At 35.9% G+C, this 18523-nt stretch overlaps 1 protein-coding gene across 1 annotated transcript in view; it reads right to left on the minus strand.

Annotated features, from left to right (window-relative positions):
* RBMS3 (RNA binding motif single stranded interacting protein 3) overlaps positions 1 to 18523 on the minus strand; it is a 1212798-nt gene that overhangs the window by 192258 nt on the left and 1002017 nt on the right. Inside the window, exon 12 of the mRNA XM_042780448.1 lies at positions 4048 to 4154. Within this exon, the coding sequence (XP_042636382.1) occupies positions 4048 to 4154 (107 nt within the window). The remainder of the gene's footprint in view (positions 1 to 4047; positions 4155 to 18523) is intronic.

Genomic DNA, 18523 nt, shown 5'->3' on the forward strand with positions numbered 1-18523 from the left:
TATATAACCAAAAAAAAAAAAACCAAACTCACTGCCATTACATTAAGTCAATTCTGACTCATGACTGGTGGGTTTGAACTGCCAACCTCTGGTTGGCAGCCAAATGCTTCAACCACTACTACATAACAGAAGAATCTATTTCAGAAGTTTAAAAGTGTAGGAAAAAAATCACCACCACCAATTAAAAAAAAAAAAAAAAGTCTTAGAATCAAGGAAGTACAGTAGTTAGAATTTACTGGTGGATAAGATTTAAATAATATCTGTATGGGATTAATTTGTATCACAGCATGCTTTGTCAACTATGCTAATATTCTTTACATTACTCTAGCAAATATACTACAAGTGAAAATAGAGGAAAAAATATATAATAATGGGCATGCACAGTTATTCAGCATTCTTGATGTATCTACTTAAAAGACTACAATGAGTGAACAAATCAACATATTTATCCCCAAAGCAAGACTAATACATATACTCTCAGTGAATATCATTTCTTTTTCTGATTTCTTTCTATGTCTACACATTTAGAATATATTCTTATCAATCACAAATAAATTATGATATCTTGATTTTTACAGCTCAACAGGAAAATCTATAGCTCTTACAAAGCAAGTTTTGAAAGCAAAAATTAGAAACATACTTTCAAAATGTTTAATTTGTGGGTCCTAAACTTGATTCCATAATGTTTTCATGCCATGGAACACATGGTGTTTTTCAAGCACTGAACCAAAAGCCCTTAGATTCTCTTCGCAGTGGCAGAACGGCAGCTCTAACTCTATACTTCCCTCATGTTTATTGATTCCTTTTCCAAGAAATGTAAGCTCAGGTGAGGAGTCTTGCTGCAATTGGCATCTATTGTGTCAGTGTAATATTGCAGGATCTTAAGAAGACAAGTCATTAGTTCTAAGCTGCATAACTTAGTCTTGAGGCTTTCTAAACATGGCCTGTGATTCAGAGATATCTCTGAGCAGTACATATTTTACTCAATCAAATTTAAAAAGAAAAAGGAAAGAAAAAAAATTAAATGTGACTTTCTACACAATGGATGCTTGGAACGGGACAAATGTAGTAAAGATCACTATCAGTCATCACTAGGGGCAATGGGGCTGCCCAATGATGGGCAAACACCATGATAAAAATGTATGTATAACTTAGCCCCTCTTCTTTTCTGAACATAACATAAACTGCCTTTTTAAAGTTGGTCAATATTGAAATCCTTGCCTTTTTTATTAGCTTTAGATGCTCAATGATGATTCTCTTTTTCATGTCTTAAGGTCATGAGTTATAGGTTATATAGTACTTGAATATAGCTACGAACTTTTCAGAAAGGTTCTGAGCCTGCCTGGAAACACTCAAAACAGACAGTAGTCTTAGAAATTGAAAAATGGCTAATGACTTTGCTGAGAAAAATTCCAACCTTCTTTATTTCATTGCAACTGCTCTTTCAGGGTTGGAAATATAAAATGTTGCATTAAGTAGGATGTCTCTTAAATGATAAATGGATGAAGTAGGTGCTTTGAATAGGAATACTAAATAAAACTCCTTTGTTGAAATTAAAGCCTTGGTACAAATGGGATTTATTCAAATCATTCAAATGACTTCATTCCATTTCACAAAGAATGAAAAGACCTCATAGAAGCCAAGGCACTTTTTTTCTTGTCATCTTACTATAAAGAAGTAACCAAAGGGAATCCATTCCCAAGTGGCATTGGATCCATAAGCTTGTTTTCTCACTATTCTATGTTAGAAGAACAAATGGATAAGCAATTGTTAAATGATTTTCCTTCACCCTGAAGTGGAAAGCAAAACCCCATGTGTATTAACTATTCTTTCTCCTTAACCAACAGAAAATGCCATAGCATATAAACATCCATATATATACCTTAAATCAACATATTATGAATGTATGGCCACATGCACAAATGCACATAGATGTGCAAGTAGATAGAGCACCTCAATGGTAGAATGAAACAGATCTAAATTTTAGTTTGTATTTTTCAATGCATTCAACTCTCACTGTTGATTTCACAGAAACTGTGTTCTTAAGTAATTACACCTTCATTTTATAACCATTACAGAATTACAGATCAATTATTTGCAGGTAAGTCTTTCAGTGAGTGCCTTTTGGATTCAAGATTTCTTAAAGACAGAAAACTTGCTGTAGTGCAGAACTGAGGCCTATTTTGAAATCCTATAATCCCATTTGCGGTATATTTCTGTTAGAGCAGCACAGAGATAACCAAAACAGAGTATGTTATCGGAGAGTGGGGTGCTGTTCTGAGAGATACCTAAAATGTGGAAATAGCAGTGGAGTACATCCTTGACCTGAGACCCTGGCAGAGAGACCTTGGCATACAGTATGAGAAATGGCAGCAGTAGAGCCAAGAGAGTGGCATGAGAGACAGCAAAAGCAGAGTCCAGTGACCAGCATGAGACATGGCAGTAGCAGAGCTTAAAGACCAGCATGAGATAAAGACAGCATTACCAGCCCACAGAAGAGAAAGCCTAATGCCTTTGGGTAGTTGGCTTCCTGGTAGAGTAAGTTGCCTTCGGGCATTAATTGGTAGAAGAGATCGGCATGAGATGGAGTAGCAGGTTGGCCAGCCCACAGAGCAAGAAAGCTAAATGTCTTTTGGGCAGGAAGATTCCTGGCAGAGTGGGTTGCCCTTGGGCATTAATTGGCAGAAGTGGAGAGACTGAGGAAACTAGAAACAGAGCTGCTTCAGCCTCAAGGGTATGACCATGGCCTTTGGGGGTGGAACCACCACAGTCCCCTATGTTTCAAAGAGCCAGACCTTCACCAACTTGGTTCTGGAGTGTGGGGCTGCTCATACATGCAGGCCAGTGGGATGGAGTCACAGCCACTGCTCAAGAGTGAGGGGTAGGGCTGCCATGCCCAAGGAATAGATGGATGGGGCCCACCAGGCCAAGGGGGTGAGGTTGCCACTCAGAGGAACTAGGGGTCTGAAGCCATCTAGTGAAGGAGATCTATACAGATGCCACCCAATGAAGATCTGTACAGGTGCCAAATTGACAAGGGGTAGAATTGTGGTAGTTAAATTTGTATGTCAACTTGGCTGGGCCTGGTTGAGTGGCTGGGCAGCTGGTGGCAGTTATTTCCCATGATGAGACTGGCAATTAACTCCATGGTGAGATCTACCACAAGCAGCTGAGTAGCTGCTTTAGGGATGTGGTCTGCTTCCCGTATATAAGAAGCACCTTTGGGAATGGTCTCTATCCCATGGCATGATTGAACACTGCATGTAGCTGCATCACTCTTCAGCAGCCTGCCATGTTGCTGAGCTGATCTTGGGACTTTCTATGCACTTGAATTAATGGCCTGCCTTGTGGTTTGGTAACATTAGAACAGTGCCTTTTCACTTGTTGACCTTAAGTTTGTCAGCCTCAGCAACTAGCAGCTGCCTGAATGAAGAGATGCATCTAGCTTCAGTGGGCCAGGAGAAGAGGCAGAGCTGAAGCCCAAAGTTTAGGGGCTTTTACCCAGCCCCTAGAGCCTGGTACCTGGAACTCGGACTTACAGCCTCCAGAATGTAAGACAAACTCCCATTTGTTCAAGCCTAGCCATTTGTGGTATATTCCTGTCAGAGCAGCACTAAATAAATAAATGAATAAATGAATGAATGAATAAACAAACAAACAAACAAACAAACTTACTGCCCAGGTAACCAAAACAGAATGGTGTAGTGCCTAAGGCATTTGACTGCAAACCAGAAGGTGGGCAGTTCAAACCCACCAGCCACTCCTCAGAAGGAAGACTGGACAATCTACTTCTGTAGCGATACCACCTCAAAAACCCAGGGAAGGGTCACTATGAGTTGGATTCAACTCAATGTCAGTGAGTGAGAGAAAATCCTCTTAGATTTCATTTTATTTTGAACATATTTATATAGGCATGCTCATTTTCTCCCTTTAAAGCCATTTGCTTTTCAATAGGACTCGATTTCATCATGGCTCCAAAATCAACCTTATCACCCTTCCAAGGGGTGTCTGCCTCCAAATTTCTGAGCAAAGTCAATCAGGACTCACCTCTCCTTCCCTGGGCCAAGGCCTCCCATTCTGGGTATATTTGCTTTGATTCTGTCTCTTCTTTTGTCCTCCATCAGCAAATTTGCACAGTAAAGGCTCACTAGGGGCTGTGAAGATAAGAAACCAATTCCACATTAGCAAGTCCCCTTAAAAACAAATGATGGTTTAAGTCACAGTAGTGCTTTGTAATGCATATCTTTTGAAGTATCATCTTGCTTCTGGAGAGATAGTTGGCCCCCTTTTAGTCTAAACTCTCTTGGCCACTGTTCTAACTAACTGGGCTTCAAAAACACACTGGCAGACCATAAAAGAATATAACAAATATTGTTGAAAATATAATCAAATGAAGTGGAATGTGAACTTGCCTTAGAAGTAAAGAGGCAAGCACCGTCTCTTTACAGTTATATTTGAAACATATTCCTAACTGCTATTTTCATGTGGACAAATATTTCCCTCTCCAAGTAACTGTGTTTTTACTGTAGAAATAGCAGGATTCTCTTTTGGAAAGAGATGCTTAGGAGTTTCTTTCTAAAAATTTGGCTAAGCATAATCAAATTACCTTTGTTTTCTCATTAATGCTCTGCAATTTCAGAATGGCTAGAAGTTAATCATCAACCCAACCACTTTTACTCCATTTTCCCAGTAAAAATCTGGTTAGAATTCTAGGAAGAGCTATCATTAGACTATTAAGTAAACCTGTATTATGTATAGGATGTGGTTGTAACTCTCGGATTGTGTACTGTGGGGAATGTAGTAGTCCTGGGTGACTTACGCAAATTTACTTCCCAAGAGGAAGTGACCAAAACTCTTCTTTCAACAATAATATTGCAAAATGACCATTTTAAAGACATATCAGGGCAAAAATTTACCCTTTGACAACTGACAGGTCCTTTCAAGCTCTCCTGGTTTGGAAAATTTGCTACTTGTTATTGCCACCAGTATATTTAAAAATGAATTAAAAGAGAAACTTGTATTGGCCTAACAAACTTGATCAGTAAATTAACCTGACTGCGAGGTCTCTTATTGCTATTGTTAGTTGATTAGCTTGGATAAGCCAAATATGTTGTTGTTGTTGTTGTTGTTATATGCCGTCGAGTCGGCCCGACTCATAGCGACCCCTCCTTGGGTTTCCGAGGCAGTATCACTACGGAAGTAGGATTGCCCAACCTTCCTTCCGAGGAGTGGCTGGTGGGTTTGAACCGCCAGCCTTCTGGTTAGCAGTCAAGTGCCTTAGCCTCTATGCTACCAGAGCTCCCAAGCCAAATATAAAGTTTATAATATTGAAAACCAGAATGACAATCCCTCCACACTCTCTTTCCATTCCTCCCCCAGGGAAATGGTGTTGTTATAGATTAACTGTGCTCATATCCCTAATTCTTCATTCCTCCCTGTAACTTTACTATTTACCATGTAATTTTATCCAATCTTCCTATTCTGATTGTTGGACTGATCCCATGTGACCTGTTTGGCCAATGGACTCTTAGCAATGGACTCAAGCAGAAGTCTGAAAAGAGTTAAGGCACTGGGTGCTTCTTTTGCTCTGCTTCTATACCCACGTGAACACGATCAGGCTAGCCTGCTGAAGGATGAGATCTGAATGAAGATGAGTCATATCAATGATCACTGCCAAGGCCATACAAGATTATCCAACACCTAGATCAGCCACCATCCAGACATATTAAGTGAACTCATCAAAGATCAGAAGGGGTGCTAAATTAATCTGTAGTTGGTGGCAGAAAAATGTATCAGCCCATGTGAGATCAGCCAACTTCACTCCATAAATACGTGCATTAAATAAGTTTTTATTGTCTCATGCCACTAAGATTTTACAATTGATATGTGGCATTATTGTCTTAATAGATAACGGATACATTTTCCCCCAACACCCATTACTTCCCATTCCCCAATCCCAGCCAGACTGTTTGCGTTTCCTAATAAATGAAGTTAATACTATCATAAAATCATGGGATTTCCAACTGCTTGCAATACTAATAGTGGAAAAAGAATACAAGCAAACAGGCCGTTACAAATAAATACTTGAAAATCAGTTGCTCCTAAAGGGTAGTGATATTTCACCCATGACTTTGACCTATTCTCTGAATTAGCAGTACAACTCTGTTCATCAGCACTGTAGGAAATGGCTTAAAGGGAAGGGGGTGACCATTGGCCAAGATAAATGAAATATAAAATGTATTTTCTGCCCTATCAAATATATTTGATTTCTGTTTGAATATATATGTATAACACACATATGTTATTGTTATTGAGTGCTGACAGCTGTCCAGTCAATAATCATCTTGGCTGTAATCTTCATGGAAGACCATCAGTTTTCCCTTAATATTATAAGGCTTCTGTTATTAAGCTTCTATCCTATTTTTTTATCAAAACAAAACAAAACACAACTTGCTTTTGTTTTTTGTTTCTAAAATCTTTCCAGATAATTTCTAGACCTATATTCTGCTCTTTGGCTATGACATCATATTGACCAGTGTCTACCAAAAATGTTGGGTTCTTTTTATAATTAAATGATATTTCATTTCAAAATTATTTAAATTCTTTTATACTTTCATGATAATGACTTTCATGAGTTCATCTTCAACTGTATGAAGAAGGATTCTCCTCATTGTCCCTTAAAGCTCCTTCTTTTAAGGTGTTCAGGATAATCTCTGGTTCTAATATTCTGTTGTTGCTGTTAGATGTCTCTGAGTCAGCTCTGACCCACAGCAACCCTGGGTGCAAAAGAATGAAACACTGCCCTACTCTATACCATCCTCACAATCCTTGCTTTGCTTGAGCTCATCATTGCAGCCACTATGTCAATCCATCTCAGTGAGGGTCCTCCCCTTTGTAGACTTTCTACTTTACCAAGTATGATATTCTTTTCAAATGAATGGTCCCTTCTGCAACAGGACAAAATAGGTGACATGAAATCTGGCCATTATCGGTTTCAAGGAATGTATATTCTAGAATATGATATTGGCTTCCCCTTCCTGTTCTTTGTAAATGTATTTCATTGAGTTTTTGGTGAAAGTTTATGCAGTAAATTAGGTTCCCATTTGACAAAAACTGAATCTATTATTCACTGACATTAGTTACATTTGTTACAATGTGCCAACATTTTCTTTACTTGTGTCCTGTTTGTTACATTTCTAGTACTCTAGTTTCCCTGCACTCCTATTTTCTCATCTTTGCTTTTGAGTAATTATTGACCTTTGGTCTCATACTGATGGTTTTCAAGAAATCTTATGGGTAACAGCCTTTATTTTGTGGGCCACTGTGCTATCTCAATAAAAGGTGATCTTAGGGGATAGGTTTGATTGCAGGTTTAAAGAGTGTCTCAGGCAATAGTCTGAGGGAATCCTCTGTTCTTTACTGTTCAAGGTTTGTTTTTTTTTTTTTTAATAGAGTTTGACTTTTGCTCCACATTTCTCTCTCATTCTATCTGGTATCATCTATTGTGATCTTCAATGTCAGATTAGCCAATAAGCAAGGTAAGCATGGGTGTACTTGAGAAACTGGTTTTCATGTGAAATTATTTACTACAAATTAGTAAGTAAATGCAAGTAAGTAAGATCACGTTTACGTTGCTTACTGGGTACTCTGTGCTTGGTGACCCTGATCAGTATGGTCAGTGGTACTAGCTGGGCACCATCTAGTTCTTCTGGTCTTAGAGTAAATGAGGTTGTGGCTCATGTACACTTGTTTCATTTCTGAGCTTTAGTTACCTTCTTACAGTTTTGCTCTTGGTGAGTAGAGATCTATAGTTGTGTTAGGGTGACTACTTGCTAGCTTTCAAGATCCCAGATGCTTCACTAGGGTACAGATTACAATTTCTGTGATGTATATTATGCCAATTGACTGAATTTTCCGTGAGACTATGGTCCAAAGCTTTCAAAGCCAGAAAACCAGTGTTGGACGGTGTTTGGTTATATCCGAGGACTATCTGTGTTTGTGTATTAAACAAATATATGTGCCTGTACTCACATATTTTTATTAACATGAGCTGATAGATATCTCTATCTGCTTTCACCTACGTACACACCTGTATCAATATGTACTAGCCTTGTATCAATATGCCTATGCCCATCCATATATCCTTAACCAGTCATTTTTACATTGGTTGTGCTAGGCCCCTTTAATCATCACCAGAGAACATAAATCTCTATGATCTAAAGCATACTTTCACCTCCTCATCTCCTCTCCCTCTATATATTCTTATCTTGTAATAAAAGAGGGATCATAAAATATTTGTCCTTTCATGATCGACTTACTTCACTTAACATTATACCCTCCAGGTATGTTCGTTGACTCATCTTTTTTTTAATGGTTGCAGAGTATTCCATTGCATATACGTACCACAATTTGCTTATCTACTCATGGGGACTTCAATTGTTTTCATTTGTGCTATTATGAATAAAGCAGCAGTGAACTTAGGAGTATATATGTTTGTGTCATTATTTTTAGGTTTAGAGTATATATTCAGGAGTGGGACTGCTGGATCATAGGGTAGTTCTATTTCCAGATATCTGACAGGTGCCTTACCATTTTCATTAGTAGTTGTACTATTTTATAGACTGCTAACCAGAAACCTAGCGGTTCAAACCCACAAGCCACTCCTTGAAAGAAAAGTCGGGCAATCTACTTCTGTAGTGATACTGCCTTGGAAACCCAAGGAGAGGTCACTATGAGTCAGGTCAACTTGATGGTAGTTAACAACAATAACAAGAACAACTAGCAATGAATAAGGGTTCCAAATTTCCCTTATTTTTGCCAATATTTGTTGTAATCTATTTCTTTATCAATGCCATTTTTAGAGTGGATATGATGGTATCTCATTGTAGCTCTGATATGCATCTCTCTAATGGCTCATGATAGAGAACAACTTTTCATACGTTTGACCACTTCTTTGATATCCTCTTTGGTGAAGGTTTTTCTAATGTTTCTTTGCCCATTTTGGGATTGGGTCTCCCTATGCTGTCTTCCAGGAGTTTTATGGCTTCAGGTCTAACATTTAGGTCTTTGATCCATTTTGAGTTAGTTTTTGTGTATAGTGTAAGGTAAGAGTTCTTTTTCATTTTTCTGAGGCGGAGATCCAGTATTGCCAGCACAATTTATTAAAAGACTGTTTCTGCTCCACCAAACAGACTTTGTCGAAAATCAGCTATCCATAGAGGGGTTGGTTTAATTCTGAGTTTTCAATTCTATCCCACTGGTCTATGTGTCTATACTAGACTGCTTTGATTACAGTGGCTGTACAGTATTTTCTGATACTGGAGAGTGTGAGACCTCCTGCATTCTGTCTTTCTTTTTTTTTTCAGTATTGCTTTGGTTAATTGGGATTTCTTCCCTTTCCATATAAAGTTGGCCATTAGTTTTTTCATTTCAATAAGGAATGTTGTAGGAATTGGTAGAAGGATTGCATTATATCTGTAGGTAACTTTGGGTAGAATTGACATTTTCACCACATTAAGTCTTCCAATTCATGAGCATGAGATATTTTCCCATTTTTGTAAGTCTCTTTTAGTCTCTTGTAATCTTTTATAATTTGCATTGTACAGGTCTTTTATGTCCTTGCTTAGGTTAATTCCTAGGGATTTTATTGATGTGAGGACTACTGTGTAAATGGTATTATTTTCTTGCTTTCTGGAGTCCTTTAGAGTGGTGCGCGCACGCATGTGTGTGTGTGTGTGTGTGTGTGTGTATGCTGCAACACTGCTAAATTCTATTATTTCCAGTTTTCTTGTGGAATCTTTAGGCTCTTCTATGTACAAGACCATGCCATCTGCGAATAGATAGTTTTACTTTTTCCTTTCTGATTTGGATAAATTTCTTTTGTTTTACTGCTCTGATGAAGACTTTCAGTACAATGTCGACGAAGAGGGGTCTCAATCCTGTTCTCAAAATGAAGGCTCTCAGCCTATCCTCTGAGTATAATGTTTGCAGTTCATTTTGCAAAATGCTCATAATTACGTTAAGAAGTTCCCTTTCTTTTCCTATTTTGCTGAGAATTTTTATTAGGAAAGGTGCTAAGTTTTTAAATGCCCTTTTTTTTTTTTGCGTTAATTGATATGATCATATGATTCTTTTCTTTGTTTTATTTATGTAGTAGATTACTCTGATTTTCTAATATTGAACCACCCTTGTAATCCTGGTATGAATCCCCCTTGATCATGACGTATAATTCTTTAAATTTATTGAAGTCTGTTGGTCAGAATTTTGTTGAAAATATTTGCATCTATGTTCATAAGGGATTTGCGTTGGTAATTTTTTCTTTTTTTTGTGATGTCTTTGCTTGGTTTAGGTATCAGGGTTATTGTAGCTTCAAAGTAAGAATTTGGTAGTGTTCCTTCCTCTTCTATATTTTTGAAGGGATTGGGTTATCAAGTTTCCTCTGAATGTTGGGTAGAATTTTCCAGTGTTCTGATTTTTCTTGGCATTTTTATTTTTTTAAATGGCATCTTCAATCTCTTCTTTTGTAACAGGTTTCCTTAAATTTTCTACCACTGTTTGTGTTAGTCTGGGTAGGTAGCATGTTTTTAGGAATTTGTCCATTTATTGGGTTTTCAAATTTGTTGGACTACAATTTTTCATAGTAATTGATTATGATCTTCTTTAACTCTGTTGGGCTGATTATGATATAACCAATTTCATTTCTTAATTTGGTTATTTGTCTTTCCTTTTTTTTTCACCCTTTTGTCTATCTAGCCAGTGTTGCCTACTTCATTGATCCTTTCAAAAAACCAACTCCTAGTTTTGTTGATTTTTTCCCATTGTTTTCCTATTTTTTATTTATTTTATTTCTGTCCTGCTCTTTATTATTTCAATTTTTTTTTCTAGCAGATTTTAGCTTCTTTTGTTCTTCCTTTATATTTGTTCATGTTATCAGTGTAAAATAATGATTTTGGATCTTTCCTCTTTTTCAATGTAGGCATTTTATTGTTACTAATTTCCTTCTGAGAACTACTTTTGCTGTGTCCCAAAGGTTTTGAAACATTATGTTTTTATTTTCCTTTGATTCTACAAATTTTTAAATTTCACCTTTGATTTTTTTCTATTACTCAATAATTTTTGAGTAGTGTATTATTTCATGTTTTTTTTTCCTGCTGTTGATCTCTTGCTTTATATCATCATGATTAGAAAAGATGCTTTGCATTAATTCAAAAAAAAAAAAAAATTAGTGAGAATTGTGACGTAGTATATGGTCTATTCTGGAAAATGATCCATGTGTGCTAGAGAAGGATGTGTATTTTTCCAATGCTGGATGGAATGTTCTATGTATGTCTGTTAGGTCCAGTTTGCTCATGTTTTTTTTTTTTTTTAAGTTCTCAATGTCCCTAGAGATCTCTCTTTTTAGATGTTCTGTCTATAACTGCAAATGGTGTGTTGAAGTCTCCTATTATTATTGTGGAGTTGTCTATTTCTCTGTTGATAATAGTAATTATTTCATGCATTTTGTTGCATTGCTTTTAGGTACATATATATTTATAACTGTTATGCCTTCTTGCCGGATTGATTTTTTGTATTATTATGTAATGTCTTTCTTTCAATAGATATTTATTTAAAGTTTATTTTCTCAGATATCAGTATGACTATCCCTTTTCTGTTTACTGATTACTTGGAATATTTTTCTCCATTCTTTTATTTTTTTGTTTGTTTATGGACTTATGTCTAAGGTGTGTTTCTTATAGACAGCTAGACAGCAAAATGATAGATCTTTTTCTTTTTTTTTAAATCCATTCTGCCACTTTTGCATATGACATTTACAAAATTTACCTTTAAGGTTATTACTGAAATCTAAGTGTTTTCCTCACTCATTTTGTTATTTCGTTTTTGAGTGTTTCCTATCTTTTTAAAAACTCTTATTCTGATTTTTATGTTTCAGTTTATATTTGGCTGCTTTCTTGTGCTAAGACATTTTGCTTTCTTCCTTTTTCTGAATGATTTTTCTTGGTGATTTCATCTATCTATCTCACATAAATAACTACACGGCTTATAATTGCCAAAATGTTTAACATAAGGACAACAGTTATGATACAACCTTAACATAATAAATCTATTCCTGATATGCTCCTCCCTTTACCATTTCTATTGGTGTCACATTTAATATCAATATAAAATCTATATTTGATAAGTTTTCTTTGTGCTTAGTTTTTATAAACTTGATGTTGTATTCTTTATGGAGTTTAATTATTGAGTCCATAAAAATATCACATACTTCCATTATAATTCTTGCATATCTTGGAGATCTCTTATTTTTCCCATGTATAGATACAAGTTTTTTTTGTTTTTTTAATGCTCTTGCCTTTCAATTTTAAGTGCTCTCTTGAGTAATACTTGTAGAGCTGGCCTTGTACTGGCATATTTCCAGAGCATCTGTTTGTTTGGAAATGTCCTGATTTTCTCCTCATTTTTGAACGACAACTTTGCTCATACAGAATTCTTGGTTAGCAATTGTTTTTTGTTCAATATTTTATGTATGGCACTCCATTGTCTTCTGGCCTCGAGTTCTGGGGAGAAATTTGCATTGATTTTTATGAAAGACCCTTGATATGCTATTGCATTTTTCTCTTTCTGCTTTCAGAATTCTCTCCTTGTCTTTGATTTTCATGAATTTTATTAGAATATGGCATGGAGGTGTTACTTATTTATTTATTTTGTATCTCTTCTGATTGGAGTGTGTGTAGCTTCCTGTATTTGCAGGTTAGCTTTTCTTTTCAGGTCTGGGAAATTCTCTCTGACAGGAAATTGTTCCTGTGCCTTTACTGCTGTCATGGTGGTCTGGGATTCTAATAATTCTAATGTTAGATTTCTTAACTGAATCCTATATTTGCTTTGGGGTTTGTTTCTCTTTGCTATTGTATCTTGAGACTTGATAATCTCAGTAATTTTGTCTTCTTGTTCATTTATTCTATTTTCTGTTTGCTTCACTCTATTGTTGAGTATTTTGCTTGCTTTTTCTAATTCAGTTACTTTATTCTCTAATTTCTGTAGTTGACTTTTTTTTTCTTCTCCTGATGTTTTCAATTTCTTTGCTGAGTGTCTTTTCATTTGTTCCATTTATTTACTCATCTCCACTAGTTTGTTTTCTGTGTGTGTTTTGCATTCCTAAAACTTATTTAGCACCATAGTCTGAAAATTCTCAATTCTTTGCATTAGTCTTGGCTTCATAGGAAACTTTCTCTTCTTTATTTTTTCATTTTGATTGTTTTCTTCTTTGTGACTTTGTGTGTTCTATTATCATTTTTTTTAATCAAACTTCAGCCATTTTGTTATTATTATTAATATTATTATTATTTGTTTGTTTGTAACTTTAAATTTTGTATAGCAGTCTTTGTGGGAAAATTTTCTGATTTGGTCACCCTGGTGGCACAGTGGCCTGTCATTAGAACACAACAAGGGGATACTGCATGGTTTAAAATCAGGAAGGGAGTGTGTCAGGGTTGTATCCTTTCACCATACTTATTCAATCTGTATGCTGAGAAAATAATCTGAGAAGCTGGACTATATGAAGAAAAAATGTGGCATCATGATTGGAGGAAGACTCCTTAACAACCTGCAATACATGAATGACACAACTTTGCTTGCTGAAAGTGAGGATGACTTGAACAACTTACTGATGAAGATTAAAGACTACAGTCTGCAGTATGGATTATACCTCAATATAAACAAAATGAAACTCTTCACAACTGGGCCAATACAGCATCACGATAAATGGAAAAAAGATAAAAATTGTCAAAGTTTTCATATTATTTGGTTCCACAATCAACACCAATGGAAGCAGAGGTCAAGACATCACACAATGTATTGCATTAGGCTAATCTGCTGCAAAATACCTCTTTAATGTTCTGAAGAGCAAAGATGTCTCTCTGAAGACTAAAGTGTGCCTAACCCAAGCCAGGGCATTTTCAATCACCTCATATCTATGTGAGAGCTGGACATTGAATAAGGAAGAAGAGAAAAAGGCACGTAAATACTAAAAACAAGTAGCTACAACTATCATTATTGCTTACTCCTCTAATATTCACTATTCAGTTATCAGTTGCGAAACCTGATCACTTGTCAATATTAGAGTTCACAGTGTTTAACCAACTAGATTTTATTTTCATCAAATCTGGTCCATTATAACTCCATGGAAGTTTGGCCACCAGAACTTGTACTCCAGGAACAGGGAAATGTTTCTGAAATGGTTATTGATGACTTACAGCTTTTCCTTGAAACTTCTAGCCACTAAAACATGAGGTTTGCTTCCTGAGTCATCACCAGATTTGGCTTCCATTGTCCTCTGAGTATGAAGAAGCACATGTGACTCTTATGAGTGTTAACCTGCAACTACCTACAATGAATTCTCCCTAGTCCTATTTCTGGTTATCTGTAAATTATTATCATTATAAATTGTTTTGTCACTCCACCATAATAAATCTATTGGGAATTGAAAATCATCAAAGCTGTATTTTACTAGTAGGAGAAGTATGGTGCCATCAACATAGCAGAGAATTTCACTGGAGTTTTTCTTCTCCAGTTCCCACCCGTATTCAAATATTGAATAATAACTATTTTAGAGCTAATTTCCAAGGTCTCACGTACTTTCCTTTTTCTTTGTTGAAACAAGTAATCTCTACTTTTTGTTTGGTCTCCCTAAAACAATTACATATCTATAAGGTTGGGTTTTGTCACTTCTCTTTTAAAATACAATTAGTAAAAACACTTCTATTAAATATATGCATATATACATCCACAAATATGTGCACATATCCACATATACATTTATTTAACCTAAGGTATTAGGATATATACGTAAATATGTATACACACATATAATTAAAGACTTTTTGGTATGTGGAAACCTGGATGCTATAGAATTAAGGACAGTATTGACAGAAAAAGAAAAGGGCTGAAATAGTTATTGATCTCAAAATACTTCTACCTACATTATTAAGAAATTTTGTAGAAGTATCCATGAAACAAATTTTACCAAAGAACAATATCCTAGCTTGGCCAAGGATCAAATCTATACAGACTTCAGAATTCTGGATTTGAAACCCACCTTGAAGTATTGAAAAGGGAGCTTTCAAATAATTATTTTTAACATTAAGGGACGTTTTAAAAGTCGTAAGTGAAAGTTTTCTAGCTTTCAGCTGAAAATCTTTGTGAATTCTGTTGTATAGTGTTTTGGTAGCTTCAAATCTTAGTCACTGTGTCACTGGAGGATCTTCAGAAGCAATTTAAAGCTGTTAGTCTGTGGGTGTCGATAATGGTCAATCTATATTGTTTCACATTGCTAAGTTGAAACATCTGCTGATATTTTATTAATCTGGAGATGATAATGATGTCAAAAAGGCTGCCGGTGAAGTGGTTAAAAGTTTGGCAGCTAACTGAAAGGTCAGCAGTTTGAAACCACCAGTAGGTTTGCAGGAGAAAGATGTGGCAATATGCTTCCATAAAGATTACAGCCATGGAAACCCAGTGGGGACAGTTCTATAATATCCTATAGGGTTGCTCTGAGTCAGAATCAACTCAACCACGATGGGTTTGGTTTAGAAATGGGTTATGATAGAAAAGCAGACAGAATCAGAATGTTTTATTAAATGCATTAAAAAAGAAAATAAAACACAGAAAAAATCTTAAAGTATAATATAAAATAAAAAGATGAATATATATCCTTAATATTGCCATTGAATCCCAGGTCTGTAATCCTCATTGTTAGTTCCCCAAAGGAGAGTATTTCATGAAGAGTAGAAGAGAAGACATTAGCAAATTAGGTGAATTAATATTTATATTATTGTATAATTTTTAGGTGATTCCCAAATACCTGCAAGATGAAAATCCAAATTCCTAATCAAGAGTTAAGGAACAGTCCGGTTATTCCTACCTTTCATCAGTCTCCTTCCATACCCCAAGTGGTATGCAGTTCCTCACCTCTCAATGCTTTCCCTTCTGCCTGGAATTTCCTTATACATATATAGTTTCCCACATACAAATTTTCCTCCATCTGGCAAACTACTAATTACCCTTCAGAATGCAACTCATATGTTACCTTCTTTGAGAAGCCATATTGACTCCTCCCCTGCTCACTTCAGAGTGAAATTACCTAGGTCGACCTTCATGGTCTGAATGTTGTTTCTGTTTGTATTAAATAAGTTCTTTGAGGGTAGCAATTAATTTCCAGGCTTGAGGGTGGAAACTGATTATAGTCAAGGTCAGGATGAAGTTTCTGTGTGTGTCTGTCTGTGTGTGGATATTTGTGCATACGTTTAACAGCATTCTGCACTTGTTTTATTAGGTCCCATTGAGTCATTTCTGACTTATAGCCACGCTATGCACAACAGAACATAACGCTGAGTGGTCCTATGCCATCCTCACCATTGTTGTTATGTTTGAGCTCATGGATGCAGCCACTATGCCAATCCATCTTGTCAGGGTCTTCCTCTTTTTTGCTGACCCTCTACTTTACAAAACATGATGTCCTTCTCAAGGGACTAGTCCCTTCTGATTACATGTCCAAAATATATGAGATGAAGTCTTCCCATCCTCACTTCTAAGGAACGTTTTGGCTGTACATCTTCCTTGACAGATTTGTTCATTTTTCTGGCAGTCTGGGGTATATTCAATACTCTTTGTGAACATCATAATTCTGTTCATAGGTATATATAATACCTCAAATTTATGACACTCAAAGTATGGCCCATGGACTAGCAGCAACAGCATCATTACCTCGGATGTTGTAGGAAATACAGACTCTTGTGCTCCTCCTAAGATTGACTGAACCAGATTCTGAATTTCCACAAGGTACGCAGGTGATTTGTTTCCACATTAAAGTTCGAGAAGCACTAATCTTATTATGACTAGGTGAAGGAGGACTAAATTTTAGATGGTAAACATAAAATCTTCTGAATAATGATATGATTTCAGTAGCACAGAAATATTATATTGCCTACAATTCCCTCACTGCAGAATTATGGTGCCAATTAATTTTGTTTAGTTCCTTTTACCAGTAGTTAAAATAGAGATTAAATGAAAGAGAGGACTTTGTGGAAGTAAGATGCTGTTATAAGCTACAGATTGTAATATGTTAGGAGACATTATGGTCTATCATGTAAATGAGGAACATTTAAAATATAATTTTAACAATGCATGGCAATAAAGTTGCACACTGATTATAAAGGAGTAATTACTGTTTGTTTGCTTAGTGGAATATTGATAGTCTTCTAAACTTTGTTTTAATTATGAAACATCCAATGCATAGACTGATCTAGTGGTTTATAGGAATTTCTGTTTTAAGCAAACAACAACAACAATGAATATTTGCATTAGCAAATTTAATGTAAAAAGTTTAACTTTGTGTTTAAAACTTAATGCAATTCAGTTTTATAAGCCACTAAAAATGTTCTCTGGGAGCTCTAGTGGTATAGTGCCTAAGGCATTTGACAGCTAACCAAAAGCCTAGAGTTGAAACCCACCAGTCACTCTTTGGAAGGAAGATTGGGCAATCTACTTCCATAGTGATACCACCTTGTAAACCCACAGAGGGGTCACTATGAGTAGAACCAACTAGATAGTAGTGAGTTTGGGTTTTAGCTTGAAAGAATGTTCTCTAACATCACATACAAGCAGATATTGATATGGGAAACAGCTAATCTATACGAAGAGCAGAGTTTTGGTTGATCCTTAAATAAAATGAACATTTCTTATTTTTATTATTTCATTTATTTAAATTGGTCTAACATTTTTTTTGGATTGTGGTGATGGTTTCTTGATATCTTGTCATTAGAGCAGTACTTGTAACTGACAGGTCTGGAGGTTTACATATTAAATATACAAAGTCCTCATTTCAGATAGATTATAAATCTTACTTCAGAAAAAAAAAAAGATGGGGTGGATGGTGCTGGGTAGAGAGGAATTAATGACAGCAGAAGAAGTTTACTGGAGACTAGTTTATAAGACCTTGGATTGAGGGGGGAGGGGAAGGATAAAGGAATGAACAAACAAAGAAAGCAGAATGTCAAGGACTTGATATTAAGATGTGATAAAATTTTCATCCAGGAACTATCTTTTTTCTTTTTTTCATGTGTGGAAATCAATTCATGAATTCGTTTTCAATACTGAATAAATAAATAAATAAAACAAATAAAACCCCAAAGCAATTCTGTGGTATTCTGGATGACTTGCACATGAAAAAGCTCTTCATGGATTCAAAAATAATTAAAATGTTAATCAAACTGAGCAACATTTTTAACAACATTCATTTAAAAAACAAAATATTCAACACGTGTTCAGTTTTTAATTTGTGCTGGAACTACCCTGGACCAGGTTTGTTGGGTGCCATCGAGTCCTTTCTGACTCAATGCAATCCCGTGTGTAACAGAAAGAAGCACTCCCTGGTCCTGTGCCATCCTCACTATCATCGCTGTGCTCGAGTCCACTGTTGCAGCCACTGTATCAATCCATCTTGTTGAGGTTCTTCCTCTTTTTCACTGAC

This window comes from Orycteropus afer, unplaced genomic scaffold (assembly GCF_000298275.1).
Source record: "Orycteropus afer afer isolate SDZICR_OR568_19922 unplaced genomic scaffold, OryAfe1.0 scaffold00003, whole genome shotgun sequence".
In the NCBI taxonomy this organism is placed as follows: domain Eukaryota; kingdom Metazoa; phylum Chordata; class Mammalia; order Tubulidentata; family Orycteropodidae; genus Orycteropus; species Orycteropus afer.